Source organism: Chiloscyllium punctatum, chromosome 15 (genome assembly GCF_047496795.1).
Source record: "Chiloscyllium punctatum isolate Juve2018m chromosome 15, sChiPun1.3, whole genome shotgun sequence".
Lineage (NCBI taxonomy): Eukaryota > Metazoa > Chordata > Chondrichthyes > Orectolobiformes > Hemiscylliidae > Chiloscyllium > Chiloscyllium punctatum.
Window position 1 is genome coordinate 7857831 of NC_092753.1, and position 16079 is coordinate 7873909.

The 16079-nt window shown below is 37.5% G+C and overlaps 1 protein-coding gene across 3 annotated transcripts in view; it reads right to left on the reverse strand.

Moving 5' to 3' along the window:
- Window positions 1–594: 594 nt before the first annotated feature.
- rb1 (retinoblastoma 1) overlaps window positions 595–16079 on the reverse strand; it is a 206405-nt gene continuing 190920 nt past the window's right edge. For all 3 annotated transcript variants that reach the window (XM_072584569.1, XM_072584568.1, XM_072584570.1), the window contains 7 exons: window positions 13863–13967; window positions 13086–13199; window positions 12534–12697; window positions 11653–11683; window positions 10574–10716; window positions 10347–10399; window positions 595–2804 (listed from right to left, as the gene is read on the reverse strand). In XM_072584569.1, coding sequence (XP_072440670.1) covers window positions 2731–2804; window positions 10347–10399; window positions 10574–10716; window positions 11653–11683; window positions 12534–12697; window positions 13086–13199; window positions 13863–13967 — 684 coding nt within the window. In that variant the 3' untranslated portion in view covers window positions 595–2730. The remainder of the gene's footprint in view (window positions 2805–10346; window positions 10400–10573; window positions 10717–11652; window positions 11684–12533; window positions 12698–13085; window positions 13200–13862; window positions 13968–16079) is intronic.

Below are 16079 nucleotides of genomic sequence, written 5' to 3' on the forward strand. Positions count from 1 at the left end.
TCAAAGAGCCCTAAGGAACTTGTGACCCTTTTTTCATTTATAGGTAAATACGTTATGGAAGATTCTGCAAGGTACTGCTCCTCAATCAGAAGTTTTTTTTTCTTTACAGCTGACAGGCTTACCTGGGAGTTTAACATCAAAAGGCTTCACTTGGAGGTCACCACTGATGATGTTACCTAGCTAGGTAATGAAACGGCTGGATATCAAACCTACAGCTCAGTGAGCAAACCTACACCCTAAATCAAAAGGAAATGGACTCTGGTGGGGTAGCAAGCTGTGTGAATGTTCATCTGTTAATTCAGCTTGAAATATACACACAAGCAGCAATGAGTCAGTATTTGTTGGGAAGGGACAGGGGTGGGGCTGAAGAGGATGGAGAATCTGCTCAGATTTGAGCAAAAGGTGGGTAAAGAGAATGTTAACTCCTTCCCAGACAGGCTTTCCAAAATATTCCAATCAAAAAGGTGGACAAACCTGAATTATATGAAACAACCAGGCATTGACAGAAAGGCAAATTCTCTGTAGAAATTTGTGTTCAGAAAAGGATTGAAAAATAGATTTTTTGAATCTACAGCTATTAACAAAAACCACAGGCATGTTGTAGATTTTTATTGACTTTTATATAAAATATCAAAACAGTACCATAATGTGCAGTCAAATAAATCACTTGTTGAACAAATAACAAGTACAGACCTGTAACCTTTTACTCAGATGGAAAGATGTTTAATCCATTTATTAACTATTTAAATTCAATGAATACTGATATCTATTCATGTTATTGAGTTTTTTGTAGATAGGAACAGTTTCCAACTTCTCAGGCAACTATCACGAACAATCCAACATTAATACAGTTATCCCAACTAAATGTCAGTATTATTCATAATGCCCGTCTATAGGGCAGTTTAACCACACTGTAAATACAGCACAGATCATACTTCATAATTTGTTCAAAATGTTTGAGACCTTCAAGGTTTTGATTTAGTAGTCAGCATTTCAGTTGTGAAGGCTGTTGTGTATGTCTGAGGTAAAAACCAATATTCACGCCTTCATTCATAATGCTGATAATAACCTCTGCAAAATTAAATAGTGCATCAGTTTATATCTCTGAAGAACATTAGGTACTGTTTCAATGCACAAATCAAAATCAATAGTGCAGTTTGCCAAATCATTTATACTTAAAGATATAAGCCTTGACATTGGGCTAGAACACTGCCAGTTCAAGACCCACTCCACAGACTTCAGCATATAAACTAGTCTGGCACTTCATTCAGTCCTTGAGTAAGCACTGCATAGTCAGAGTTTCTGACTGTCCTCTCAGGTGAAGGGAAAAGATCCCATTGTCCTATTCAGAGGAGGTGATCAAAACCTTCTCCTTGTGTCCTAGCCAAAACTGATCCCTCAAATCAACATAACAACTGAAGATGATCAATGTTACAATTGCTGTTGGTAAGATGTTGCTATATGCAATATTTCCTGCATTAAATTATACAGTACATTGGATGTAATCTGCTTTAGGATAGCCTAAAATTGTGAAAAGTGTCATATAAATGCCAGATTTTTCCATATGACTTATTGCAAACTTACATTTGCATCAACACTAGAACCAAAATTGACAGGCACATTTATTTGAAGACAATTCAACTAAAGACAAACTTATTTCTAGTTTGTGAAAGTAAAATTTTACACATAAATAAAACATTAATAAAATTGAAATTGCACATATTTTGTGCAAATGCTACATATTTAAGGCCATATTCTCCTCCTTAAGTGTTAATTGCCTTCATTTCATTTAAAAAAAAGTCCAATCAAGATGACAGACATTTAATATGGAACTGATATTCGAACTTGTAAAAATTACAAACATGAATACAGCTCCAATCATCTTTTAGATCTTACCTGGCATTTAAACAGTGGGACTGAAACATTCTGTGTATCTAATTGAAGATTACACAAAACATATTACAGAGTTTCATCAAAGTTGATGAAATTCCACTGCACTGATTATGATACATGATCCACATGAACATGTTTAATATATGCAAAGCTTATTTCGAATAGAGCAGGCTCAGTTTACAGCTAGATACAAAAGTGTAGCTGTTCACAGACTCAAGTACAAGGACCCAGCAGGAGATCTGCAATTTGAACAGAGTATCACCATGTATTTATATACAAATAAAGGACGTATTGAATTCAAAAATGGAAGTTGTAATGCTAAACGTTCCTGCATTAAATATTGAGCGTGAGACAAATAATGTTATACTAAAACAAGCAGACTAATGCAAATCACATTAGAAATGCCAGAGAAAGGAAGCATGGGTGAATGGAGCTGAAGTTTGAGGATTGCTGTTGAGGATCAGCTAATCTACTCAGTGCAGATCTGGTCTGCTGAATGGCACTTGTGTGAGGCTATAGATTCAGATTTCTTCAGTGGTCATTTTTGTAAACACTTAGTAGTGGTAAAAATCAGAAGAAAAGCAAGATACCTTCTTTCATCAGGCCTGTTCTATTACTTAGTCAAACATTTTATAAAGCTTCACAGTCAGAGGAAAATATGGCCTTAGCGTTTAGCAAAACAATTCTCTAAAATGACTTAAACTAATTAACTAGAGATTGTAAAAGGAAATAAACTCCATATATAAAAAAAATCTGGGAAAAAAGAATGAATGCAAATCAACCATGAAGATTCTGCTGATCTGCACTGGAGATACAATATAGAGATAGATGAGGGACTCAACTTTCCTCCCTCTTCATACCACCATTTCCATCTTTCAGCTTCTGTTCTTGCATCTTATTCCTTGTGGATGCTGTAGGAAAATTAATAAAACTGTCAGAATGAAACAATCCTCTCTCATTATTTAGACTAGCCAGTTTGTTATACTGAGGATTAGCTAATCTAGGGACAGACAACAAATGCTAGCTCAGCTAACAATTCCCTCATCCCATGAATGAATAAAAATAAACTGTGCATATCTTGTGTGCTGAATGCCCTTGTTTACTCATCCTTTCAAATAGATTAAATTGACTCATACAAAGACCAATTTAGTGAGAGATATAAAAAGTAAGGGAATCAAATCAAACGGACCAGTAAATACAGGGAATAGACTGTTAGTTTAGACCAAAAGCATCTATCGGAGAATGTATAATGGTAAAACAACAAAAAAAGAGGTTCAAATGCATGTGTTGCAATTTACAAATGTAAGAAATAGGATAGTTTTGAAGAAGGATTAACAAATCTGTTTGTAAACCAAACAAAAATGGAAAACAAATGTGTTGCTATACAGTGTCCACGTAGAGAGAAAGAGACTGCTGTGGGATTGAAAAGATAGGTAGGTGTAAAGTTAAATGGTGGGGCAATAATGGTTAAAGAAGATATAGGTTTTGCAGAAAGAGGTTGTTTGCTGAGGAATGATAGGAGGAGAAATTAACACATGGGATTATCTTTTTAAAAAATATACAGAATAAACATCTCATTAAAAGTAAACAACTAATAATTTTACGATACTGTGGATAAGTGGGTTCAAGATGTGAGAACAATAGTTATGGAAAAATATAAAAGGTGAATATGATACAGAGAATATGAAAATGAAAACTAAAAGAGTATGAACTAATATCTGCACAAAAAATTCAAAGCAAGCTGTTTGTCAAAATAAGAAAAAAAATGAAGTTGAACTCAAGATAAAAAATTAGGTATGCAGAAATTAGCATTAAAGATTATTTATCTATCTATCTATCCAACCTAAAGAAAAAGGGTTATGGGAATACTGCCAATAAATGCATTTTGCTTGTTTGAAGGGAAAACTGATTGAATCAAATGGACTGTGTCACTGTTATAATTTCTATGCATGTAATTTGTTAGTCAGAACTGTACACGTATGGATTAACATTAACACAGTATTCAGTGGCAATGTGACCCTCTTGACTTCTATTCCATCCCTCTTATAATTACCATTTTAGTTCTGAACTGCGGGGTCACACAGAATATTGGCTTTTTGAATTATCTACCAAGCATGATAAATTTTAGAAGTGTTCTAATTCAGGCAAGAATAACATATTTAATAAAAATACCTGGATAATCAATAACTACATTATAATCTCAACAAATGGTTCTGACCAATCCTGAATTCCAAAATATCCTGTACCTTTAAAATGTAAACACTTAAGTGCAACACTAGCTCGGTCCAAGGCTGATGAGTCTGTACAGTGTCACGAAATGACTAAGGATTGAGAAATAATACATGCTCAAACATGCTCCTCTGAACTGACAGCAACTTTGCAACTTGTTGACCGGATCAAAGCAGGGTGAGAAACATTTCCCGAGACTGGATGGGAGAGTAATCTCAGGAGTTTAGTCAAATTATTCTTCCTTTTATTGTTATACAGTTTGACCTCCCTACCTGGCAGTCTAATGTAGCCAAACTTGAATATGACACATGCTATCAAATCAAATTCAGCCAAGGAGCTTTCTTTGATTTACCTTTTGATGCAGAAGATCATTTGTTGCTTTAGAAAGAAACACTGAACAAGATGATGCTCTTTACTCCAGAAGACTGCGGAGAATCCAATAGTGGCATTTAGAATTTCATGAAGGGATTTGATTAAATCAACACAGAAAGGGTATTTATTTGTTGGAGTCACCAAAGCTAGGGTCATAAATGGACATGGCCTTGATAAGTCTAAAAATAATTCAAGATATACTTATCTAATTTCTTCTCCTAGATGCATGTTTCACCATTAAGTAAATAGGATATGAGGGAGAAAGGAAGAGAGGATAGGTTGGCAGGGGGTCAATAAGTAAATTGAATAAGACGGGTATATGAATAGGAAGGATTCAGAGGGATATGGGCCAAATGGGCCAGATTTAGAATGTCTGGTTGGCATGAAGGAGTTAGACAGAAGGGTATGTTTCCGTGCTATATATCTCTATGATTCTAGGAGGTTTATGTAGATTATTAACTGCTTCGATTGATTGGTCAGTTTCTCTCTAGCTGTAATTTTAACAGCAGTTTATATAATATAAAATACATGTGAGGAGCTAACTCTCTCTCTGGGACAATACATATATCACATTTGTAAATTCTGATGAATTTAATAACAAAATTATCAGAATAAAAGAGCAATTTGGCCAATTATTAAGGACATAGAAGTTTGATTCAACTTAGCTAGACAAATTAGCTTTGACTAGCTAATTACCTTTCTGCAAATTACTTACACATGGCTAATCTATAATGGAGAGGTAAAATAAATTGTAATGGGAGACTCTTGAAAGGTAATTCATAGGAAGTCAAAATGAGTGCGTACTTCAGTGTCCTGAAGCAAGTGAGCCTATATGGGATTGAAGGTTAGCTTCACCCTATTCTGATACAGTTCCTCTTTTATATCAATTCTTTATACTTAGATTTTCCTGTCAATATTGATCAACTTATATCAACAAAACATAAGAAATAGGAGCAAAGGAGGAATAGCTTCTTCAGCCCAATCCACCATTCAGTACGATCATGCTGACCTTCGACCTCCTGCTTCCTCATATCCCTGGATTCCCTGAGACACTGAAAATATATCTATTTATCTATCACAGCCTTGATTATGTTCAACAATGGAGCATTCTTAACTCTCTGGAGGACAGAACTCTAAAACATCACAATCCTTTCGATGAAGAAACTTGTTCTCATCTCAATGACAAATGATTGATGTATCCGAAGACTGACCCCACCAGTTGATACAATTCCCTTCAGAATCTTAAACAAAAATCAATTGTGGATGCTGGATTGAAGGAAGGTCACTGAACCCAGAAAATTGACACTGCTTTCTCTCCAGAAACTGCTAGATCTGCTGAGTTTCTCTAACAATGTGTTTTGGTCCATTCAGAATCTTGTTTCTCGAACTCCAGAGAATATATGCCCAATTTACTCAGTCTCTCATCATAACCCTTAATCCCAGGATCTAATCTAGTGAACACTCACTATCTATCTTCAAGGCAGGGATATTCTTCCTTAAATAAAGAGGCCAAAACAGTGCACAGAATTCCAGGTGTGATCTTTCCAAAGCCAGAAGGTAGCAAAGCTTCATTAAGCGAAAGTAAGGACTGCAGATGCTGGAGATTAGAGTCACGATTAGAGTGGTGCTGGAAAAGCACAGCAGGTCAAGCAGCATCCGAGGAGCAGGAAAATCGACATCTCAGGCAAGAGCCTTTCATCAGGAAATAGCAATTTCCTGCTCCTCAGATGCTGCCTGACCTGCTGTGCTTTCCCAGCACCACTCTAATCTTGACACAAATTTCCTTACACTTGTACTCCTTGCTGGGAAGGACACCATGCCATTTATCGTCCCAATTCTTTGCTGTAAAAATAGAATATTTAGTTCCTATGTTCCTAGTTTGAAGATGCTTGTCTGAACTCGTTCATTAATATTTGCATGCTTCATGCACTTTAAAAAGTATTCTGCTCTTTGATTCTTACTCTCAAAGTAAACAAACAGTTTTCCAAATGATCCATTACTTTTCTTGCCTGCTCACTCAAATTACTCAACTCCTCTCTAATCCTACGATCAATTACTTTAACTCAATGCCCCAGCCATCAACCTCTGTGATATCAAATCTAGGATCCCATGACTTTATACATCTCAAATAAATATCCCCCGAGCCTCTCATATTCTCAAGAATATAAACTTCAACCTCTCTTTTCTCATTGCCTAAAATTATCCATTCTTGGCATCAACTGCATAAATCTTTTTTGTACTCTCTGCAAAACCCAAATTAAAATGGTTACAAAAAGATGCACCAATTATTATTCTGATTCTGGTCAGAACCAACTTGGCACTCTACTTTGGATTTTATGAACCTGTAAATTTCTGACTAATCTTAACTCTTGCTGAAGTACAAGTTTGCATCAATTTAGATAATACATAAGGTTTCTACCTGCAAGCAACTTCTAGATTTCTGCACTTAAATGCTATAACACAGAACATAGAACATTCCAGCACAGTATAGGCCCTTTAGCCCTCATTGTTGCACCGACCTGTGAAAATAATCTGATACCCATCTAACCTACAGTGTTTCATTATTAGCCATATGTATGTCCAACGCCCATTTAAATGCCCTTAATGTCAGCGAGTCTTCTACTGTTGCAGGTCCACGCCCCTACTACACTGAGTGAAGAAACTACTCCTAATATCTGTCCTAAATCTATCACCCCTCAATTTAAAGTTATGTTCCCTTGTGTTAGCCTTCACCATTCTCTGAAAAAGGTTCTCACTGTCCACCCTATCTAACCCTCAGATTATCTTATGTCTCAATTAAGTCATTTCTCAACCTTCTTCTCTCCCAATGAAACAATCTCAGTTCCCTCAGCCTTTTCTCATAAGACCTTCCTTCCATACCAGACAACATCCTAGTAAATCTCTTCTGAACCCTTTCCAAAGCTTCCATATCCTTCCTATAATGCGGTGACAATACTCCAGGTGCGGCTTTATCAGTGTCTTGTACAGCTGTAGCATAACCTCGTGACGAAACTCAATCCCCCCACCAATAAACGCCAACACACCATGTGCCTTCTTAACAACCCTATCAACCTGGGTGGCAACTTTCAGGGACTTATGCACCTGGACACCGAGGTCTCTCTGCTCATCTACACTGCCAAGAATTTACCATTAGCCCAATACTCTGCATATCTGTTATTTCTTCCGAACTGAACTACCTCACACTTTTCTGCATTAAACTCCATTTACCATTTCTCAGCCCAGCTCTGCATCTTATCTATGTCCCTCTGTAACCCACAACATCCTTTGGTACTATCCCTAACTCTACCGACCTTAGAGTTATCCACAAATTTACTAACCCATCCTTCTATGCCTACATCCAAGTCATTTATAAAATGACAAACAGCAGTGGCCCCAAAACAGATGCTTGCAGCATACCACTGGTAACTGAGCTCCAGGATGAACATTTCCCATCAACCACCACCCTCTGTCTTCTTTCAGCTAGCCAATCTCCGATCCAAACCGCTAAATCACCCTCAATCCCGAAGCTCCGTAATTTGCGCAATAGCCTACCATGTGGAATCTTATCAAATGCCTTGTTGAAGTCCATATACACCACATCAATAGCTTTAACTTCATCCACCTGTTTTGTCAGCTTCTTGAAGAACTCTATAAGGTTCACAAAACTGCACTGACAATCCCTAATCAATTTATTCCTTTCCAGATGATTATAAATCCTATCTCTTATAACCTTTTCCAATATCTTACCCACAACCAAAGTAAGGCTCACTGGCCTATAATTACCAGGGCTGTCCTGACTCCCCTTCTTAAACAAGGGAACAACATTTGCACTACTCCTCTCTACAAAGATGATATAAAGACAGAAGCCAAAGGCTCAAGAGCGAGTACTAACAGTTTTGCAATGATTATAACCACAAACAGCAGGCCACAACACTACAGAGAGGTGGATAGCGAATTAAATTCAAATTTGAACAATATATTTGTCTGTACAGTTCTGGAGGAATGTGCATACACTAAGAAAAGCACAGACTTGATTTATAAGAATGTTTCCTGGAATGAGAAACTTCAGTTATGAGTATGGATTGGAGAAGTTGGGACTGTCATCTGAGGAGATGAGAAGAGGTTTTTGAAATCATGGCAGACTTGGATGGAATAAATAGAGAGAAATGTCTCACAGCATTTGTGGAGAGGAATCAGAGTTAATGTTTGGGGTCCAGTTACTTTTCCTAAGAAAGAGTGTTTTGAGGGAGAGTCACTGGACCCCAAACATTAACTCTAATTCCTCTCCACAACTGCTGCCAGACCTGCTGAGCTTTTCCAGCAATTTGTCCATTTTTCTGATTTACTGAACCTGCAGTTCTTTTGGTTTTTATTTAGGGAGAAACTTCTTCTTGGCTATAACACTGGCCTAGAACTATAGTCACTTTAAAAGCAGAACAAGTAAGGACTTCAGAGTGATGTCACCAAAAATATTGTTTGGTAGTTACAAAGATTTCAACAATGTGATTTATGTGAACATCCATAAAACCATATAGCAGATTTCAAAATGCTTGCAAAAAGTTTTCTTCGTTTACTGCATTCAGAGAGAGAAATGTCTGGTTTTCACAGGAAGATTTCAGGGTGATAGCTGTGTTCCCAATCAAGATACCCCATTCCCACATTTATGTGTTCACTATTCACAGAATGAGGTCATAAGGAGTGAGGTCATTGGAACTCAGTTGGCTAAATGGCTAGAGCATCATGCACAATTGTGTCAACAACTCATATTGGCTGTGATAATTCATGGACACATGCTTCCTTTTACCCTTATGCAGAATGGTGTTTAATCTGTTTAATCAATTGTCCTTTCCTATTAGCTAGATTAGATTATGGTCAGCAAAGAAAAAGACTCAGTTTGAGCAATGGTAGTTCAAAAATAAAACACTAACCACTGTAGATATTAAAATCTGGTCATTTATGTTCCAAGTTAAGAACATAGGAGGACTTTCATTCTAGGCAATCTGGTCTACATCCAAACAGGACAATTTCTGGGAAAAGATTTCCCTTCAAAGATTAGATGACCAACCATCAAATCAAAACCTGCATTATCCGAAGTATAAGTAATCTGTACAGTACAATATCAACACATGCAAAAAGCAAAGAATACTTTTTGTCATATGAAAATCTACAGTCTTGTTGCATGACTGCAGCACAGAATTTCCTTACCTGTTATTATATATAAGTGTAAAAATAATTGTGTTTTGAAAGAGCTCATTTACCAAAAGGTATTCAGTAAAAGCACTAGCAATATTTACACTTAGATAATACACCAAATGTGCATCATTCAAGTAACAACTCCATGTTTTTTATAGCTGCAAGAGACCTGCTCAGTTTTCAGCCATGAAATCTGGATTACTACACAATCAGTGAGGTTTCACTTTGACACAATAAGCCAAAAGCCACAAAACATTTGGCTATCACTCACCCCTACACTGTTTTAAAACCAGGCCATCTATTCCAAGGTGACAAGCTTACTAATTTGGTCAACCTTTACAGGGCTCAGAAAATGATTTTTTTAGTTCATGGCATGGCATGGAATATGAAACCAATGGACTCTAGAATGCATTTCATAGATGCTGGTCTATTCATATCTGGTTTCATGTAATTCCTAAACATCTGTCTGAAACTGTGATGCAAACATTGTTGCTAAGCAATATAACCTGACACAGAATTCAGCTTTTGAGGTTAGACAGCCTGCTAAGAACTTAGCAAACTCCTCATCAGAACCAATTAATTGGAGTGCTAGATAACCTAACCATAGGACATGAAAACCAGACACATCAATAATTTGTAAAAAGTTTGAATCCACTTACTCATTTCAGCAATCTTTTGCTGCAGTAGTTTGGACTCCCCAGACAAGTGCTTGCTAAAAAGCAGAAAAACAACAAACATATGAAACAATGAGTAAGAATCTAGTAAGTCACACAGATTCGGCTCTTCTGCTACAATCTGAAACAATTATCATCTTGAAAGATAATTATTTTTGGCTGATTTCTGAAAAGGTACAGAATGAAGCAGCAGAATTGGCTTCTTTGTTTACCTGCCGTCCGTCTCATCTTGACCATCCATATCAAAGCGAAGCCTTTTGAGAGGTTTTGGCAGACTCCCTGCATCTCCAGCCCTCTTAAGGTGACGATCACTGGAACTCACTAACTGATTGATCTTTTGGAATTTTTCTGGTGACTGAAACAATATGTTTTGGTGACAATTATATGATAGATCTAAGCACAGCTTGGAGGAGAAAATAACACACAGTTTTCACTTTTTAACTCAATATCCCTATTTTGTTACTTTCCTTAATCTATATATTTTGACTCCTGTTAAGGAAAATATCTCCTAGCCATGTTTCCAAAGACAGCATCGAGACTTGGTACTGTAAACTGAGATTACTTTGGGCAATTTAATGGTGCTTTTGTGGTTCTACTGGGTAGGATCAGCTTGATTGTACACTGCTAAACCCCTTGGGGAACTTCTAAAGGACTGTCATTTAGAATTTCTTTTATTAGCCTGATTACTGTCATCACCAAAAATACCAATTGTCAAATTATGATTGAGTTAAAAATCTCACAACACCAGGTTATAGTCCAACAGATTTATCTGGAAGCACTAGCTTTTGGAGCGCTGCTCACTTATCAGGTGGTTGAACCACCTGATGAAGGAGCAGTGCTCCAAAAGCTAGTGCTTCCAAATAAACCTGTTGGACTATAACCTGGTGTTGTGAGATTTTTAACTTTGTCCACCCCAGTCCAACATCAAAATTATGATTGAACATTGGTGGTTTTTCAAATTTGCCGATTGGGATTTAAATTTCACCCTTCAGAATCTGATTCCAATACTAACGAATGTATGAGTCAATGAATCACTGATGTTTGACGTGAAGATCCCTGCAGTACAGTACTTTTGCTAAAATGATTAACATCAATGAAGGAATATATTGAAGATCATTATTTAACTGTGTGAATTGAGTATTCGAATATTTCTATTTCAAAAGCCTAGGTCATTATCAAGCTTGAGGTTTTACATCTGGAAAACTAATATGGACATAGTACAACAAAACATTTAAGGAGCTTTAAGGTGACAATTCTGCATACACAATAGACTTTAAAAAGTAACACTCACCCCAAATGGCTCCCCAATAGACACTAATATCCTGTGAAATCAAATAATTATTCATCAGTTATGAAAAGAAAGACAATTCTTGAGGGTTTGACATTGTAAGTATTATACAAAGATAATATTTTTAAAAAATCATACATAGAGGAAATGAAAAATGATAAGAACCCATTGCTGCTAATAGCATGGTGTTTTTATCAATGCAATTCACCTATGGGAAAAATTCTACTGGAGGCTCACTGATGACGTTCCTAGCATGGTGACAAAATGGCTGAAAACAAACCTGCCAGCTCAGCAAGCAAACTTACAACCTGAAAAAGTCTACTGTTTCAAAGTTTTCTGCAAGAAAAAAAGTTTTAATCTGTAGTAGGGTCCCTTAATCTGTTCAGAAACGGTACCCTGGTGCTTTACAGAATTAATCTCAGCTGATGTCCCTACTTCTTCATTTAAGGTGATCATAATCACTCAGCAAAACATCATCTGATACATTCTACCTCAACGGAAGATTGACAGAGAAACCATATTTGCTAGTTTTTAAAGCTATAACATAAACCTAGTTTGAATAAATCGCTGCCTTAACTGCATTGACTTATCATGATAAATCAATCAGAGAAAAGTAAGTCACTATCAGGGAACAAATGTATTTTAATAAGGAATAAGCCTGAAATATTAACCATGCTTTTATCTTCACAGAAGTTGTTTAATCCACTGAATATTTCCAGTACTTTGTTTAATTTTAGATTTTCAGCATGCACAATGTTTTGCTCTGGCATTGTTAATAAAGCACTAGTAAGATTATCTTTTGGGCTGCACTTGATATCTGTATCAGAAACCGAGATCTAGAACATGAGCCACAATTTGCATTATGAATGTTTAAATATGCTGACCGTGTTCTTGGAGTCAGTTTTGTTGGGGACAGTAGTCCGTCACTTTTGTATGGACTTTTCAATGGAGATACATAAATGTTATTTCCACCGGGCACACGCAGTGGAGAACTTGGAAAACCAAATGTACTGCGAGGAACTTGAGGTATTGGTGAGAGTGTTGGTGGCTGTTTAAAAGAGACAGTACAGAGTAAATTCACAGATAAGCCCTGGAGTTTTAATATTTCAATATAGGACAACTTGAAGATATGGAAACAAACAATTATCACATTATTGTTGATTTGTTAGTGATGGGAGTGTAAAATCCTGTAGCATTATATTTAAGTGAGTGAATGTTGCAGTATAAACAGTAAACAATAGTAATCAGTGCATTTTTCGAGCTATTAGGAAATAATTGTGGATCCCTGGCAGTGTAGATTGCAATATTTGCTGATGTTATTTTACTCAGGCACAGACATCAGAAATTGCACTAAAAATATCAAAAATTATTAGTTACTCGGCTCATACATGCAACACTATGCTGTTTGTTGGAAAAACAGATAATAAGTTACTCACACGTGTTGAAGCGTACTGCAGGATATTGGTTTTCAGCCTCTGCATGAACACCAGGTTGTAGAAGCCTATAATGGAATCATACTGCCCTTCCCTGATCAGCACGTGTTTAAAGGTCTTAAGGAAGAAAGAAAATGAATGCCTTAACTAAGCTAAGCAATTTACTCAGAGTTAACTGAACTGCAAATGCAGTGAGCCTTAATACTTCAGTAAAATTAGTCAAGTCTGACAAGAAGACTTAAATTTGTTCTTTTCATTGTTTTGAAGCAGATATCATTTAGCAACAAGTCATATGATAAGTACACCAGATAAGGACATCATGAATTCAGTTGTTCTGAATTTCCATAGTTGGAGAAACGTGCTTTAATATTTAACCTCAAAATCTGACCAGCTGCTAGGGTAAATTTTACTAAAAACATTCAGCCATAATCTTAACAGATTAGATTTGCTTGAACTAGAATGAGAATAATTTTTAAATGCTTGTAACAGTATTCCAGAGGTCCTGAAGAGTGACTTCTTGCTGTCTTTTCAGAAGGAACTAAATGCAGTTTTAGAAAATGAATAGGAAGAGGGGGTGCATGCGTTTGTGTGATACAATGGTAAGAACAGGAGAGATGAAGTGGGGAGAAGGATGAGAGCACAGAGTCAAACCAACAAGCTGTGCAAGCAAACATGGACTTTTCTTGTCTTGGAATGCATAATATTTTTGTCATGCTGGAAGAAGGGCCAAAACACAAATCCTCCTCTCTTGAAAAAATCTCTGCAACATGTCCGAGTTACCTCTTGACTTGTATTTGGCAAATCCTTGTAGGCAGTAACAATTGTCTTGAACCTAAGATCTATGTTCTTCACCTTGCAAATGGCATACATGGAGCACATCATTATCTGTTAAAACACAGTTAGGCTTGTTAATATACATATACTCCCATAGAAGAGATGTTCAAAACATACTTGTAAATCACATGCTTCTCATCAAGTGTTTAGTTTGCAATTATGTGCACAACTCATTCGTTATAATATGTTATGAATGTGAAATATAGGAGTGTAGGGAAGGAAGTAACCTATCAGCTTTCAGAATCACCTCTTTTTAGTTCCGATTTTGTTACGAATGAAAACCGGAATTGAAGCAATAAAATGCAGGCAGATTAAGTTATAGTAATAGTTACAAAACTTTCACAGAGCCCAATAGCATAAATGTGTGCATAATTATGATAATTATATGAGTTATACAATTAAACATATAGATTTAATATTTTTGTTTCACTTACTTATTATGGTAAGACTGATGGCATCTCCAGCAGAGGTGAGTGTTGCACCAAAAGAGACTGGAGTATTGAGGTAACAATGAAAGCTAAGATTGTGTGTTCTGTCAACATGGAGAAGTCTCCAAAAAGCCTTCTTGAACATATACATTATTCAGTGCACTGGTGAAAAAGAATTAAGAAATGGTCCTCTTTAAGGGACTCAGTTTGGTTCAGTTTTAAAGGCACCGTTATTTAGTACTTGATGAACTGATGGTAGCAGGTAACTGAAAAACAATCTCGAGATATTGGCCCATTTTAACTTTGTACAGGGGGCTAGACCTTGTATCAGTCAAGACCTTGCCCGACATATCGGTGTTGGGGCATTCACCAAGTTGCTTTAAGAGCATGAAAGAACTCCACATTGTTTGTGATCATTAACATAATCTTCTTGAGTAGGTAACACTATCTCCAACATAAACAAAACTCAGCAGCTGAGAGAGAAAGCAGAACTAATGTTTTGGGTCCAGTGACCCTTCTTCAGAACTCTCTCTAATGCAAACTTAGTCACTATCTTTATTAAAATTATATATCAACCACAAACAGTTTCATAGATAACTAGAATTTTTCCACTACCTCCAAGTCAGAAACAAGGATATGGCCTAACATGTCCTAAACAATGTTGCTGCTCAGCTGAGTACACGGGAGTGTGAACCAGCCTGCAGGAAATTCACACTTCTTTACTTTCGGAGCTTGGGGATACTGAATCCAACTGTAGCAATTCACTGCAGTGCAAAGGAGGTTAGCACGGTTAGTGTGAGACAGCAGCAAAATGGCAGAGTGAGAATATTGACTACAATTTGGTTCAAAGTGGAAATTTGAACTAAATGTGGATAGAAATACCTCAACCAGGGTTTTTGCAAGTAAATTCACCAGAGGCAAAAGGTAAATGGGAGGATAAAAAAGTGTGAATCGAGAGGCTGACCTACAGTCAGAAGAAAGTGAGGACTGCAGATGCTGGAGATCAGAGCTGAAAAATGTGGAGCTGGAAAAACACAGCAGGCCATGCAGCATCCAAGGAGCAGGAGAATCGACGTTTCGGGCATAAGCCGAATGAGGCTGGTGTGCCAAGCGGGCGGAGATAAAAGGTAGGGGGGAGGGGCGCTGGGAATACGATAGGTGGAAGGTGGTGAGGATGAGGGTGATAGGCCGGAGAGGGGGTGGGGGCGGAGAGGTCGGGAAGATGATTGCAGGTCAAGAGGGTAGTGCTGAGATGAGGGTTGGGACTGAAATAAGGTGGGGGAGGGGAAATGAGGAAGCTGGAGAAATCTACATTCGTCCCGTGTGGTTGATGGGTTCCTAGGCAGAAGATGAGGCGCTCTTCCTCCAGGCGTCATGTGGCCAGGGTCTGGCGATGGAGGAGGCCAAGGACCTGCATGTCCTTGGCGGAGTGGGAGGGGGAGTTAAAGTGTTGAGCCACGGGGTGGTTGGGTTGGTTGGTCCGGGTGTCCCAGAGGTGTTCCCTGAAACGTTCTGCAAATAGGCAGCCTGTCTCCCCAATGTACAGGAGACCACATCAGGTGCAGCGGTTACAGAAAATGATGTGTGTGGAAGTGCAGATGAATTTGCAACAGATATAGAAGGATCCATTGGGGCCTTGGAAGGAGGTGAGCAGGGAATGGGTTGGTGGGGGGTGTGGACCTGACAAGGGAGTCGCAGAGAGAGTGGTCTCTCCTGAATGCTGATAGTGGTGGAG